Source organism: Penicillium hordei, assembly GCF_028827395.1.
Source record: "Penicillium hordei strain IBT 12815 chromosome Unknown utg000004l_segment0_segment0, whole genome shotgun sequence".
In the NCBI taxonomy this organism is placed as follows: Eukaryota; Fungi; Ascomycota; class Eurotiomycetes; order Eurotiales; family Aspergillaceae; genus Penicillium; species Penicillium hordei.
This window is the reverse complement of record NW_026623145.1, coordinates 560,787-575,131: the sequence shown is the minus strand read 5'-3', so window position 1 is coordinate 575,131 and position 14,345 is coordinate 560,787. Positions and strand designations below refer to the sequence as shown.

Genomic DNA, 14,345 nt, shown 5'->3' with positions numbered 1-14,345 from the left:
AAATAGTTACTTGTTTTAAAAGGTGAAATTTGGTAATTTGCTTACGCAGGTCTCTGTCAAGGTAATTCAAGGTATTTTAATTTCTGCCAGTCTAAAATCAGACATGCGCCCTTAGGCCGCTATACACCTTTGCACATGTCCCTGCCGGACAATCGTCTTCCACCAATCACACACATGACGAAGGTGAGGCTGACAGCGGCCCGCTGCCTGCAGCCTCGCCGAAGAGGAAGAGGAGGGGCAACAAGGTTATATATTACTTTTTCCCGACACTTCCTCTCCAATTTAAGCATCCCGAGCATCTTCGGCTCACCTAGCACCCCCATCCTATTTCGCATCATTTGAAGTAGAGAAGATGGACCCGCTCAGTCTTACCACTGGAATCATCAGTCTCTTGGTGATTAGTAACAAAGTCACCCAGTACATCAGCAATCTCAAAGATGCCTCAGAACAGCGCCAGAAAATCCTAAACGAGCTTCTGCTCATGACAGGCTGCCTGACTATCCTGAAGGTAAACGCGGAAAAGATGGAACTGCTCCCACAAGCGTTCCTGTCTCTATGCGGCGAGGATGGCATCCTCTATCAATTAAAGGATTGTCTCCAGACCCTGTGGGATCGGCTGCAACCTGGTGTCGGTTTTAGAAGGTTCACCCGGAGGGTTCGATGGCCGTTCCGTAAGGATGAGGTGGATGATTTGTTGAGGACAATGGAGAGGTACAAGACTATTCTCGTTCTTGTACTTCAGAGCGACAATGCGTAACCATTCCCTCCCCTAACCAGCTTTCTGGTTCTGGGCTGATAGTACGCGTGATAGTTCTCTATCAACTGCAATCCAGGAGAATGTGACAACCTTGCGGGAAGAGCAGGAAAGACGCCGACAGAGTCAACAGACCCTTGAGATCCTTAACTGGCTGTCGCCATTGAAAAGTATCGGTACTCACTCGGATATCTTCAGTCGATATCATGACGGGACCCTGAGCTGGATTCAAAAAGATGAACGCTACAAGGCTTGGTTGGACGGCTCCTCAAACTCTGTCTGGTGTTTTGGAATACGTGAGTAGCTCCACCAGTCTCCTATGCTGTTCATTTGCCGCTGACTCTGTGAAGCTGGGGCCGGGAAAACCATTCTCGCGTATGTATAATCGCGATCAACTTTATCAGCTCATCCAACTTATTGAACCAGGTCTGTGATAATTAACGACGTGAGCAAGAAATTTCCATCCCACGGGTTGGCGTATCTTTACTGCAACCACAAAGACACAGACACTCAAAATTTGGTCAATCTCCTAGGAAGTCTCTTGCAACAGTTGATTCTTAAACTAGGAACTGCACCACAAGAGGTGCGCTCCGCATGCGAGCTACACAGTAGAGAGATGTCGAGGCCCACGGCGAGCGAATATCTGCTTCTTTTGCAGTCTCTGACATCTAGATTTCCCGGAACATTCATAGTAATTGATGCCCTGGACGAGCTGTCTCCATCAGAGTCAACGAGTCAGCTGCTCATCACGATGTTACAATCGCTTCAGCCATCAACCAGGCTGCTGGTCACCTCGCGACCGATCCCAAGTACGAGTCGCAACTTGAGCGATTTCGCCAAAATCGAGATCGTTGCGCAGCGGCAGGATATTGCCCGGTATGTCAAAGGCTTCATGGCGCAGAACGCCCGGTTGACGCAGATCCTGGCGGATGACTTGGAGATGAGGGATGATCTTGCTGAAAAGGTTGTCAACAACACGCAGGGAATGTAAGCTACCTTTAGACAAGTTGATATCTAGAGTAAAAGCTGATTGTTCTTCAGGTTCCTAATTGCGAAATTGCAAATGGAGGCATTGGCCCAGAAGTCAAACCGAAAGGCCATCCGACTAGCTGCATCTACGCTGCCTTCTACAATCTCAGACAACTACCGCGAGGCCATAGAACGAATTCTGTCGCAAGATGCTGAAGATGCGAAGCTTGCGCGTGAAATCTTGTCCTGGGTAGTCTGTGCCGTTCGGCCGTTGACCGTATCAGAACTACAGCAAGCGCTGGCCGTTGAGCCAGGGAAAACTTCCCTCGATGAAGAAGCTGTGATAGATCAAGATATTCTAATATCTGTGTGTGCAGGTCTCTTGGAACTTGAAGAAGAAAAGGGGACTGTACGGCTAGTGCATAAGACAGCACAGGAGTACATTGATCGAATGCGCGAGGAATACTTCCCGGATGCTCAGCAGAAGATCCAGAAGACCTGCCTTGAATATCTTTCCATGGAGGAATTCATCCATCTGTGTCAGTCAGATGAAGAATTCGAGGCAAGGCTGCAGCAGTACCCATTACTTGATTACGCTTCAAACCACTGGCCATCCCATTTTTCTCCTACAGGGATCAACGGAGAAATCCGAGGTCTGATCCTGTCTTTATTGACAGACGAGGCACGTGTCAGGTCTATCGGACAAGTCCTCCTGGCTCCAACGTACAGACACCACAATTACAGCCAATCAACACCTCGCACTCTCACCGGAATCCATCTACTAGCATACCTAGGTGCTACGGAGCCCCTGTCCCTCCTCAAGAGCCAGCTCCCCAATATAATAGACTCCAAGACCGACCGGGGCCGCACCGCAATCTCATACGCCGCAGAGAGAGGCCACCACCTCTTCATCCAAGAACTCCTCCGCCTCAGCACCGTCCCCTTCGACCTCAATTCCAGAGACGCCGTCTATGGCAGAACCCCGTTATCCTGGGCTGCGGGCGAAGGCCAAAGCGCTGCCGCCGAAGTCCTCATCCGCGCAGGAGCAGACATAGAATGCGAAGATACCGACTACGGCCGCAGCGCTCTCAACTGGGCCGCCGGCCTTGGCCACCTAGATACGGTCAGAGTGCTCATCCGGCACGGCGCTGAGGTTGACGCGTCCTCATGGTACGGCCGGACATCGCTCTCGAGAGCAGCAAGCAGAGGGCATCTCGAGCTTGTCCGAGTCCTGATAGAAGAATTCGGCGCGAGTCCACACATCCAGGATACGAAGTACCCGTATATCCCACCCTCGTGGTCATCTTGGGACTCGAAGGACCACGATCAGCGTCCAACGCAGGATAAGTTGATCGATGCGGACTCTAAGGCTTTCGATGGTGGGCGCCCGCCGCTATCATGGGCGGCTTGGGGCGGCGACACGGCTGTGATCAGCCTATTGCTTTTCCATGGCGGGGACGTCAACTTGCGATCGGAGAACGGGCTTACTCCCTTATCCCTCGCGGCGGGCAAGGGACACGTTGATGCCGTCCGGCTGCTCCTAGAGCATGGCTCGCCGATCAATGTGCCCTGTAACTGGGGTCGAACTCCGCTTATACGAGCAGTGATCAACGGGCATATTGACGTCGTCGAGGTCCTGCGTGGGCATGGTGCCGATACCGAGATCCAGTGCATGGATGGGAGGACGGCCCTGTGGTATGCTGAAGACCGTGGCTTTGCGGAAATTGTCCAGATCCTACGGGTGGCGAAGGAAGATGCTTCTTGGGTTAAAGCGGAAGCAGTAGAAATAACAGTGACAGAGACGTGACCGTCATAGAGGATATTCTACAGTTACTTCAATAAGTCCTCAAACCTTTGCGCCCCCATATAAATGCCCGGAGAATATTTCTTTTAGGAAAGGCAACGGCTAGGCTAGGCTAGGATTAGGGGGTGCGCACAAGGGCTTCGTAACAACCATACACCCGGGCGCTGCAATCCAGCACTTGTTTGGCCATACGGGCTGTGTCGGGCCCGATGACACGCATGATGGGTGATGGGTGATGGGCGATGCGCCAACGGAGTGGTGCGTCTCCGAGTCGGAGATGTTACCGTATCTGTAGTGGACGAGGATGCACTGCCTCAATCCATCCGAGTGTAAGTAATCTCTGGGGAACGAGGCTGATATGTATGGATATTGAACACAGGAGACATATCAACGAGTGTTGCGAGTGAGGAGCCCGGTAGTTCAAGCCAGTGTGCAACGCAAGGGGGGCTGCCAGATCTTGCGCTCCAGGGCTTTGTGGATGGGTGTTTAGTCATTTTGGGACGAATGTCATAAATCGATACTTCATGGTACCTAAAGAACTTAGCAGTGTATTAGCAGTGTTATCTCTACTCGTTTTCCTCCAGAGGATACTATCATCAGCTAGTCTTCCGCGCGACCAGAAATGGGTGTCGAAGTCGATCATCAGCCGAGGCTCTGGATTCGGAGAGCCGCATTTCCTAACTGCCTACGTCAAATACTCCAGGGCTACCAATAGAGCCAGATAATATGAGGCTGATGAACAGCAAACAACTTACCCCTCTTTTTAGTTAAATTCCTTCAGCTACAATGCCCTTCATGATCGGCGTACCCATCTTTGGATATTTGGATGCGATGCGGCGAGGGGCAGGGATACCGAGATAGCTTGGGATAGTACATGTATATATTTACTTTATGTCTTCTGCCCTAGTTTCTACCTATCTTGCCGCTGTTTGCCTGAACACCTAAATATTTAACAATTCAGAGAGCTGAGAGTGAAGATTTTGTCCACACGCTAAACACAGCCTTCGTGTCTAGGCACCCTGTAGCCTAATATCACCCTAAAGACGCAAGGCAGATAAATTCTTTATGAATTCTCATGGCCTCCTATCCCACTACTAGTCGGTCATGTAAAGATGTCAGCCTCACTTTCCAAATACCACTCCGCATTACTAGCCTCACTAGATCCGACTCGAGGCTTCTAACAAGGTAGACTCGAGATCGGCTATTCCATTTCCAAGACCACCGGGCTGTATTGCACAGTAGTATGTACAGCGTGGCTATTTAAAGGGCTTTGCATCCACATCACAAATGCACTGAACTCAGCTCAACTTAACCTACCATGATGGCTCTAAATGAATTCTTTCCGACTTTACCTGGATATACTCCAGCACCCGCGTCATCCCCGTTGGCAGTGATTGAACTGAACTCGCCTACAGCCCAGAGATATAGCATCGACCAGCTACAGCACTGCTGGGCGTTACTGGTGAAGCTGTACACCGGTAAAGACAACGTCTCTTTTGTATATGCTCGCACGGCTGTACACAGTGACGATGCATTGATCAATACTACACATGCAAGGATTATCTCTTATCAGTATCAGACTAGTGATAATAGGATGGGTATTGATATGGTGTATCGAGGATGGAAGACTGCAGATCTGTCGTCTTGTGAACAGAGCCGTGTGAATACGGCTGTGCTGCTGCACACTGGGATCGTTGGCAAGAGGAGTGGCGACGTTCTGTCGAGGGACTGGACGGGAGATATCAATACCAAGGAGATTGAACACGTATGAGGACCCGACACCTCCCATGCAGCTTATGGTGCAAATGCTAATCGCACAATAATAGACGAGTTTACGAATAGTTTCTTCCCTGGCCAGCGGCTCTTTGGTGATGCAGTACCGACCGAACTGTATTCCCCTCAGATATGCTGAGTCCATAGCACGCACATTTGAACGAATCCTGGATGACTACAACCAGCCCACATTCACATCCACTCATAAGCTGACCAGGTTGCAAAGTTTGGCACTTGATTCCACACGAGAGTATCTTCTTCACTGGGGTATCAAGGGCGGAAAGCGCACCGATAGCACCCACACCATCAACACCCTAGTCCGCGCCTCAGTCCAGGCGACCCCAGATGCCGAGGCCATCTGCGCATGGGACGGCCGCCTGTCGTACCGACAGCTAGATACGCTCTCAGACACCCTGGCCATGCGCCTGATAAGCGCCGGTGTGGTCAAGGGGACGCGTGTGGCATACGCCTTCACAAAATCCTCCTGGGCTGTTGTCGCCATTCTCGGGATATTGAAGGCTGGTGGCGTCTTTGCCGCGCTGGATCCGTTGCAGTCGAAGAAGAGATTAAGGAATATGCTTCGAATCCTAGGGTGCACTACCCTAGTTACCTCTGACCTGCATGCTTCTGAAGTTTCATGTCTTGTAGCCAACTCTCTTGTTCTTCCGCGCGACGCTTTATCTTCCGGTTCCACTTCCAGACCAAGGCAAGAGATTGCACTTGAATCCACCGATGCGGCCTTCGTCCTCTTCACCTCCGGCTCAACAGGTTATCCGAAAGCTATCCTCCACGAGCATGGCGCTGTATGCAGCCACGCACTTGCCCTAGGAGATGCAATGGGGTACAAAGGCGCGCGAGTCCTCCAATTCTCGGCATACATATGGGACGTGGCAGTGATAGACATCCTTATCACCCTTATATTCGGAGGGTCCGTGTGTATCCCCTCAGAAGAAGACCGACTCCATGACATTTCAGCCTTTATCCAATGGAGCAAGGCCAACCTTGCCCTCCTTACGCCCTCCTACGCCCGCTCCATTGACCCAGACAGCGTGTCAAGCCTCAAAACTCTCGCGTTGGGAGGCGAGTGCATGACGAAGGAGGATGTTAACAGATGGAATGGCCGTCTTACCCTGATGAATGTCTATGGGCCAGCGGAGGTTGGAGCCTGTTCGTTGAACACCTCGGTGACGGCCGTGGCTACAGGGGAAGGAGAAGGATACGTCGGAGTCAAAAACATCGGCCGCCCACTGCGAAATTCTCCCTGCTGGCTCATCGACCCCGACGACGTGAACGTTCTCGTCCCCGTTGGCTCCGTGGGCGAACTCGTCGTTAGTGGAATAAATCTCGCGCGGGAATACCTCGACCAGCGTGAGCTTACCGCTACGTCGTTTGTCAATGACCCGGCTTGGGCGGAAGCCCTTGAACTCAAAGGTCCAAGGCGGTTCTACAGAACAGGAGATCTGGCTAGCTACGACATCAGCGCATTCGACGGGTCTCTACTATTTATGGGCCGCAAAGACGACCAGATGAAAGTGCGCGGACAGCGTATTGAGCCAGGCGAGATAGAGTATCACCTTTCTCATGTTCCTGATGTTAAGGGTGGGATTGTGACGATTCCTGCCTGTGGGCCTTGGGAAGGCGAGCTGGTGGCCCTGGTCACGACTAACCAGCTGCAGAACCATGGTCATCTACATTCAGACCCATTGCAAGCCTTGCCAGCTGAGATTCTCCCGCTATCGCGCATCCAGGATTATCTCTCCGAGTTCCTGCCCGGTTATATGATCCCTACTGTCTGCGTGGCCCTTGCACATTTCCCGCTCACAGCTTCCATGAAGATCAATCGGAAGGAAGTGAAAGCATGGCTGGAGAAGATGGAGAATACACCAGTTAATGCTCTACAGAGCCAGAGAAGCTCTAATGCAGCGGCCCTAGCGAAGACCGAGCATACTGCAGTGATAATCAGTTCCCTTCTATCCGAATACCTCCGCTCCCTTCATCCAGACCGCCCAGTCTGGCTCGAAGCCCTGGACCACGACGTTTCACTTCATTCGGCCGGTCTGGACTCCATCCAGATGATCACGTTCTTCTCGACGCTGAGGAAGCGCTTCGGAAACGTGCTTTCTTTCCCGGCGGTCATGAAGACCAGACAGCTGACTGTTAGAAGTCTGGCGCGGATTATTGACGGTTCAGGGGGAGCGGCGCCCACTCGTTCACTTTTCTTTGTCAATGTAGAGGCTGAGATTGATGATATCTCCCAGCAGCTCCTCAGACGGCTTGATTCCTTGACTGTGGAGGTAAATGACAACAAGAAATCTAAAGCCGCAGCTCCAGCTATTCAAAACGTCTTCCTCACCGGTGCGTCCGGCTACCTTGGGAGACACATCTTCCGACAGCTACTTTGCCAACCAAGCGTACATATCTACATCCTCGCGCGCCAGCCTTCACCATCAGGAAATACGCGAGGCCAGAGATCACCCACACCAAGAGACCCCATTAGTAAGACCGCAATGCTGGAAGGTTGGTGGGACGAATCCTTCCGGCAACGCTACACCGTCTGGTCAGGAGATCTCGCTGAGAAGGATCTCGGCCTAAGCAAATACCACCTGGCATTACTTGCGGGACAAGGTCCAGCGGAGAAAGTAGTGCACGGGATCATCCACTGCGGTGCGGTTGTGCATTACACGCTCGACTACGAGAGCCTCCAGGCGGCAAATGTGCACTCGACAATGAACCTCCTGGAGATAATGGCGCGACCGAGGTCTCCCAGTAGCTTTGTGTTTATATCAGGAGGCAGAAACCCTACCCCTACCCCAACCACAGCCCTGACCGCTACTCAGAATCAGAAGGACCTAGTAAGAGACAAAGTCGAGGTCGATAGAGTCCTCTGGAATGGCTACAGCCAGTCCAAGTATATCTCAGAAAGACTCACTCTGGAAGCTCATACATTACCCGTACCATACTTCCAAGGCAAGCACCTCTGCACCGTCAACCCGGGGTACATCATCGGCTCGGCAACAAACAACTGGTGCGCCAACACGCGCGACTTCATCTGGAAACTCGTCGCTGGGTGTCTTGAGATCGGCCTCTATAACTGCGACGAGGCGGACGGGTGGCTATTTGTTTCGGATGTAGCCAGTGTATCCAGGGTTGCGGTTACGGCGCTTCTCAACCCGAACCAGGACAGTGGTGAGGATACTCACACCCATGCCATAACAGAAGGCCTCCCGTTCCAAACTCTCTGGGACATATTGCAGCATGAATACGGATACCGGCTTAGCGGGGTTTCGGGGGAACAGTGGCTTCAGACATTGAAATCCGCTGTTCTTGATGCGGGAGAGGCTCATCCGCTGTTTACGTTGTTACCTATGCTGGAGACGAATGGGCTGGGATTGGGGACTCGGCGTGACTTTTTATTGAGTGTATCGGATGGGGTGACTGAGTGTATAAGGAGAAATATTGCCTATCTTGTGCGGATTGGGTTTTTGCCTAGACAGCCGTCTTGAAGTGTTGGTTCTCTGCGGCCCTTTTTCTTTTTTTTTTTTTTTTATGGTGGCTTGACTAGAGACCTTCGGCTACCTATGGCATACAGTTCAAATCAACTACTTAGCTGTCCATGTTGTCATCCTAACCAACTCCCACGTCTCGTAGTGGTCTGTAGCTGGCAACCCGACCCGAAAATGGTGGTATGTAATCAGAGATGAGCTTAGGAAGGTCAGTACTAAGTATCATCTGTAATATAGAATAGTCGGCTGCATGAGCAGTCGGATACTGCCCTTAATATTATGTAGAACTCACGTACCTATATAACCACTGCGGGACTTATCTTGCCGAAGTCTAGACAAGTGAACATTCTATACTTATGCGGAGGATAACACGCGTTACACTGTACCATAAAATCTTAGAAGCAAAGTGTACAAGATCAAATTGATCTACAATGACACAGACAATGAATCGATCTACCGCCCTAGGAGCAATAACCAGAAGCAATGAATCGAGAGGGAACCGCCCGAGGATCTTAAGGGCAAAAGTTTATCACGTCTGTACCTGAATGCGGAGGCTCAGAGGTACTAGTAACATAGTAACAATAGGAAAGATAGAAAAGGACGTGACCAAGCAAACCAGAAACTCCCGGGCCCAAACCAGGCCCGTTATGCATTTGCAGCACGATCCCCTCGCCCAGGAAGTGGACGACAGGGCCAACCGACGCCGATGCAGAATTAAAAAAAAAAAGATATTAAACCCAAGAACCTATTCATCGTCCAGGTCTTGGTGCCGGGCGAGGACGTGGCGCTTGAATTCCGCCTGGTCCGAGTCCCAAAGCTCGGCTGCTTGGGCGTTCAAGGGGCTCGCACTTGTTCAATGTTAGAGATGATGGAAGTTATTGGAGATGCGAGGGGATGCGTACTTGTTAGGCTCACCCAGCAAGCTTTGCAAGCTGAGCAAAACACTCGATACGTTGTAAACGGCGCTCCACTTGTCCTTGAGGATGTCGAGGCAGATGCGGCCGGAGAAGTCGACGTTGGGGTGGTAGATTGGAGTCTTGAAGAGGACTGTTGGGGGAGAGTAGGGGTAGTTGTTGGGGAATGCGAAGGAAAGTTTGAGAGTGAGGCCCTCGTAGGGAGTCTCGGTCGGACCGGTGATGGTTGCCGTCCACGAGAGGAGGTTTCCGTCCGCGTCCGGGAAGGCGGAGATGCCAGGCGAGGGAGAGAGCATGAGTTGCATAAGCTCAGCTTGCAGGCTGTAGGGATAAAATAGATCGGGTTAGCTATATGTAATCGCAAACAGCAAACTGAATTGTCGAGCTGTTTGTAGGTGCTGAGGGGGACGAACCGTTTGGTCACGCTCTGGGTGTCGCTTTTTTGACCCGCGGAGTTCAGCTTGCTAGCTTGCTGCGCATCGGGCGCCGAGTTCTGCGTGTCTTCCATGCTGTAGTCCATTGTGGATCGGGAGGTGAGGCGATCGAGGTTCTTAAGAAATAGTAATGTGAAATTCTGTGGATCCCCGGTTGTGGAATGCTGGTAACAGTAGCACGAGGGTTTGGAATGACGCCGGATCCGTAATAATAACCCACAGGGGAACTTCCAAATATTTAGAAAGGAGGGATGAAAAGGGAAATTACTGTGTGAAGTGAACAAAGAGGAAAATAGAGGATTTGTTTACTCGGGCCCTTAGACGCCCCGGGCAACGCGAACCCCGCTTAGGTTAATTTACTTGGGTTACTTGGGTTATTCACCCATTCAGTGTCTTGAAAGAAAATGGATTCCTATTTATACTCGAATATATAATATTGAAGTCATGTAAAATTGAGTATAAGAACAAGTCCAATCGATTCAAAATGCAAGTGCGCATAATTAAATAACCGATCTGGCAATATTAGTGCGATCGAAATCAACTGCGGGTCTGCAGTTTCAAGGTATTAATAGCATATGTCGTATAATACTAAAGCGTAGTATAGTTGCGTATCTAGTATATAGTAGTAGTTATCTCTACGACATAGAGTGAAGCTATCTCCATCACTTTCTACTTCGTATTGTGCCTTTGTCAACAGACTACCCGATCAGGATAAAGTGGTCCGCGTCTTGTCCCGCGTTTCGCTACCCTTGCTTCGACGCGACATCTCAGCCTACCTTATTCCTCACTCGTTATACCTTTTTAATTTTAATTTACTGCTTGTCGCTTCGTGTATATTTCTATTACATCTACTCGCATTCACTAACTCCCTGTGAGTTTCCTCAAAATGCAGCATTCGCAGCTAGCCCCACTTCCGAACGATGTGCCGTTTCGCATCGTGTCCAAGACTATCGGCCAAGGTGCATATGCATGGTAAGAACAAGATTCATAGTATGGAACACCCAGATCTAACGCGCTTCGATCTATCTAGCATCAAAAAAGCCTGCCCGTTAGACTCAGACAACCCCGTCTTCGCCGTCAAGTACATTCACAAAGATTACGCCGCGCGGCATGGGAAGATCAGCGCAAGACAATTACAACTGGAAGTCACGGTACACAGGCATGTCTCCGGTCATGGGAATATTATCAGCTTCTATCAGACGGGTGAGGACGAGGTGTGGCGTTGGATCGCAATGGAGTTGGCCGAAGGCGGGGATCTTTTCGACAAGATCGAGGCTGACGAGGGCGTGGGCGAGGATATCGCCCATGTGTATTTCTCGCAGCTTGTCAGTGCCGTGAGCTTTATGCACTCAAAGGGCGTCGGTCATCGTGATATCAAACCTGAGAACATGCTTTTGACCGGCGACGGGATTCTCAAGATCGCCGACTTCGGGTTGGCGGCGCTGTTCGAGTACAAGGGAACGCGGAAGCTCTCGACCACATTCTGTGGCAGTCCACCATATATTGCACCCGAGGTAATTAGCAGCAGTAGCCGAGGTCAGAACAAAGGAGCTGGGTATCATCCGGACCTAGTTGACATTTGGTCTTGTGGTATTGTGCTTTTCGTCTTGTTGGCCGGAAACACGCCGTGGGATAGCCCGACAGACGATAGCTTCGAGTACCACGAATACGTTGCCACCAAGGCGCGGACTACAGATGAGCTCTGGCAGAAGTTGCCACCCGCTACATTATCACTATTGCGTGGCATGTTGACGGTGGACCCCCAAAAACGATTCTCGCTGGAGGATGTCCGAAGGCATCCCTGGTACACCCGTGCGAACAAATACCTCTCCACCGATGGCAAGTTGAGAGATCCAATTAATCTTGCCACCTCGATGTTTGAATCCCTTCATATCGACTTCAGTCAAGATCCTCTTTCCCAATCCGGGAAGGGGTCGAGTCGCAGTTTTGACCCCATGGATATGGATGGCGATGACGGCGGTGCAAATGCAGGGTTCTCTTCGACGCAGCCAGAGATGTTGGGCGGTGGCATGTTGATGGACTGGGACACTCCACAGAATGCAGATGTCTTTTCTTCAACCCAGCCCTTTGGGAAGAAGTTTGCCTCTCAGGATGCAGCGATAGCAGGCCATCTTGAGGATGAGCCTTCTATGTCACAGTTCTCACAGCAGCCTTCAGTGCCTGTGAGCCGAACCCAAAACGCGCAAAAGTTCCAGGATATTATCCCCTCACGTTCAATGACTCGTTTCTATTCTGCATGGGAACTCAAGCTTCTCGTGCCTCTCATATGTGAGGCCTTTCACCGACTCGGGGTTCCAGTTCCGAGTGTCCCTGCTGTTGGTGCTGGAGATACTTCTGCCATGATTCGGGTGATTGCCAAGGATGGCAGGATGTGTCCGCTCCAAGGTAAAGTTCTCATTGAATCTGTTTCAGAGGGGTTATTCGAAGTGGAATTCGTCAAAATCAAAGGTGATCCGCTTGAATGGCGACGCTTTTTTAAAAAGGTGGCCATCCTCTGCAAAGATGCCGTCTTCAGACCGGACGAGTAGGGTCTCTACCCTGCCTCTGTGGACTGCTATCTTCTTGTTTCTTTTACGCTTCTGCCTACATAATTTATTTTCAAAATGTACGAGTCATGACTGATTGATGGTGGGGAAATTGGGCCGGGCTGGAGTTTGGCTGTGGGAAAATAACACCTCATATCATTCAGATACTTTCTATTTCCAAGATGCATATAGCTTCAGCAATAGACGCTTGTATAGATGTCTGTCCCTATTTCTGTGTCAGTGTTGTAACCAATGTAAAAAGTTCACATAGTGGGAATATGCCAAGGTGTAGTACTACCACATGAAGTTCTAAATCCACGAGTTTTCAAATATGATATAAAATAGTGATGACACGGCGATGACTTTTTTCCCCTGCATCCATGGATGCAATTGCCTTCCTAGCTTATAGCACAACGACTGAGATAAAGATCAAGCCTTGTTCCATGCCGAGTGGTCCGAATGAGTTCACCAAGGATCTCAACCTGTATCTGGAATAACATGTCGTGCCCCAAATTCTACCCTCTGTTTGTTGTCACAACCTTGGAACAATCCTGCCCGGGTCGTTCTCCGCTAGATTCGTTGTAGGTCTGCTCTCATCTAAAAAGAGCGCGGAGTTATTTGACCTAAATCGCTCTCCAAAGGTACCACTACTAGGAAGCGCGATATAGTGTATCGGGTGACCCTCAGATTTCCTGCGGTCTATGCACCTATATAAGATGAGCTACGCACGGTTTGAATGTTGAAACCGCTGCTCTCGAATTTTCAGGAAACAAACCCTCCCTTTTCACCTCTCATTATGACGCTCAAGAGCCGGCATTATGATTTGTAACGTCCTTGGTTGCAGGGCACTTCGGAATCCAGAAGAGTGATTTCACAATCAAGGACCTCGAAAAGGCGAAAAACGATCATGCCTACCTGATTCACCTCCATCAGCCGTTTGCAGAGCTATCGCCAGCAAAGAGTGGGGGTTCCAAAGCCCTATCCATCGGCAATCCCTGCAGGAACTTCAAAATCGGTATCCTTATGCAGTGTCCACAGTACGTTATTCCTCGTGCAAAATTGTGGGAGCAACTGGATAGAATTAGGATCGGATTTATGGAACAAGTCTATGACAAGATCATGTCTAACCCGCAGGCCATCTGCTACGTGATCAACTTCATGCACCGAACAGGTCACCTCCAGCAGTTTCATGTGGGAATCGAGGAAAATGACGACGACGAACCGACAGGTCTCGCGGCAGTGGATCTAGGTATGGAAGACGATGGGTATTAGCCAATGACGACAAGCATTCCAGTTGGATGGCCAGAACAACGTCAGCATCAATTAAAATCGAGGCAGGGGAGGGTACAGAGGAGCGAGTGTGTGAAGTGGGGGCTAGAAGGTAGAGGGTGCACTCCACACCTATCATTATATGTTAATTTCTTATGTACAGGTCTGGACGGGTCTGGATTTATGGGTCTATGGGCTACAGGAATGGGCTGATTCCGGACTCTTTACGATCAGATCTCCATGGGGTGTACTGTATTACGCGGTCCGGGCTCGGCGTCGGGCTTCGAGTTCTTGCTCCAGTTGGATGATGCTTCAGTTAGATAAAGCGGCTGCATAACTAGTCATACGCAACTATTTAGACTGCAACAAAATCAGTTGA

The 14,345-nt window shown here is 50.4% G+C and overlaps 4 protein-coding genes across 4 annotated transcripts; 3 read left to right on the top strand and 1 right to left on the bottom strand.

The window, feature by feature from the left end:
• Positions 1 to 352: 352 nt before the first annotated feature.
• Positions 353 to 3,530, top strand: N7537_007504 (uncharacterized protein; the record flags this gene model as incomplete). Its single annotated transcript, XM_056898561.1, has 5 exons — positions 353 to 753; positions 812 to 1,050; positions 1,105 to 1,129; positions 1,181 to 1,741; positions 1,796 to 3,530. 5 exons carry the CDS (start codon positions 353 to 355, stop codon positions 3,528 to 3,530), a joined length of 2,961 nt encoding a protein of 986 aa, XP_056750637.1.
• Positions 3,531 to 4,845: 1,315 nt separating this feature from the next.
• N7537_007503 (Male sterility NAD-binding) lies at positions 4,846 to 8,803 on the top strand (the record flags this gene model as incomplete). Its single annotated transcript, XM_056898560.1, has 2 exons — positions 4,846 to 5,292; positions 5,354 to 8,803. The coding sequence occupies 2 exons, from the start codon at positions 4,846 to 4,848 to the stop codon at positions 8,801 to 8,803; spliced, it is 3,897 nt and encodes a 1,298-aa protein (XP_056750636.1).
• A 734-nt stretch (positions 8,804 to 9,537) lies between these two features.
• Positions 9,538 to 10,364, bottom strand: N7537_007502 (putative ubiquitin conjugating enzyme (UbcK)). Its single transcript, XM_056898559.1, has 3 exons — positions 10,131 to 10,364; positions 9,706 to 10,038; positions 9,538 to 9,651 (listed from the first exon to the last, which is right to left on the bottom strand). Exons 1-3 carry the CDS (start codon positions 10,235 to 10,237, stop codon positions 9,549 to 9,551), a joined length of 543 nt encoding a protein of 180 aa, XP_056750635.1. The 5' UTR covers positions 10,238 to 10,364; the 3' UTR covers positions 9,538 to 9,548.
• A 673-nt stretch (positions 10,365 to 11,037) lies between these two features.
• Positions 11,038 to 12,700, top strand: N7537_007501 (uncharacterized protein; the record flags this gene model as incomplete). Its single annotated transcript, XM_056898558.1, has 2 exons — positions 11,038 to 11,123; positions 11,182 to 12,700. 2 exons carry the CDS (start codon positions 11,038 to 11,040, stop codon positions 12,698 to 12,700), a joined length of 1,605 nt encoding a protein of 534 aa, XP_056750634.1.
• Positions 12,701 to 14,345: the final 1,645 nt, after the last annotated feature.

Bases quoted from the DNA above. Each gene is read 5' to 3' on its own strand.
- N7537_007502 (XM_056898559.1), bottom strand. From the start codon at position 10,237: ATGGACTACAGCATGGAAGACACGCAGAACTCGGCGCCCGATGCGCAG. The intron at 10,039-10,130 runs GTTCGTCCCCCT...TTATCCCTACAG, and splicing joins ACCCAGAGCGTGACCAAACG to CCTGCAAGCTGAGCTTATGC. The intron at 9,652-9,705 runs GTACGCATCCCC...ACATTGAACAAG, and splicing joins TTGCTGGGTGAGCCTAACAA to TGCGAGCCCCTTGAACGCCC.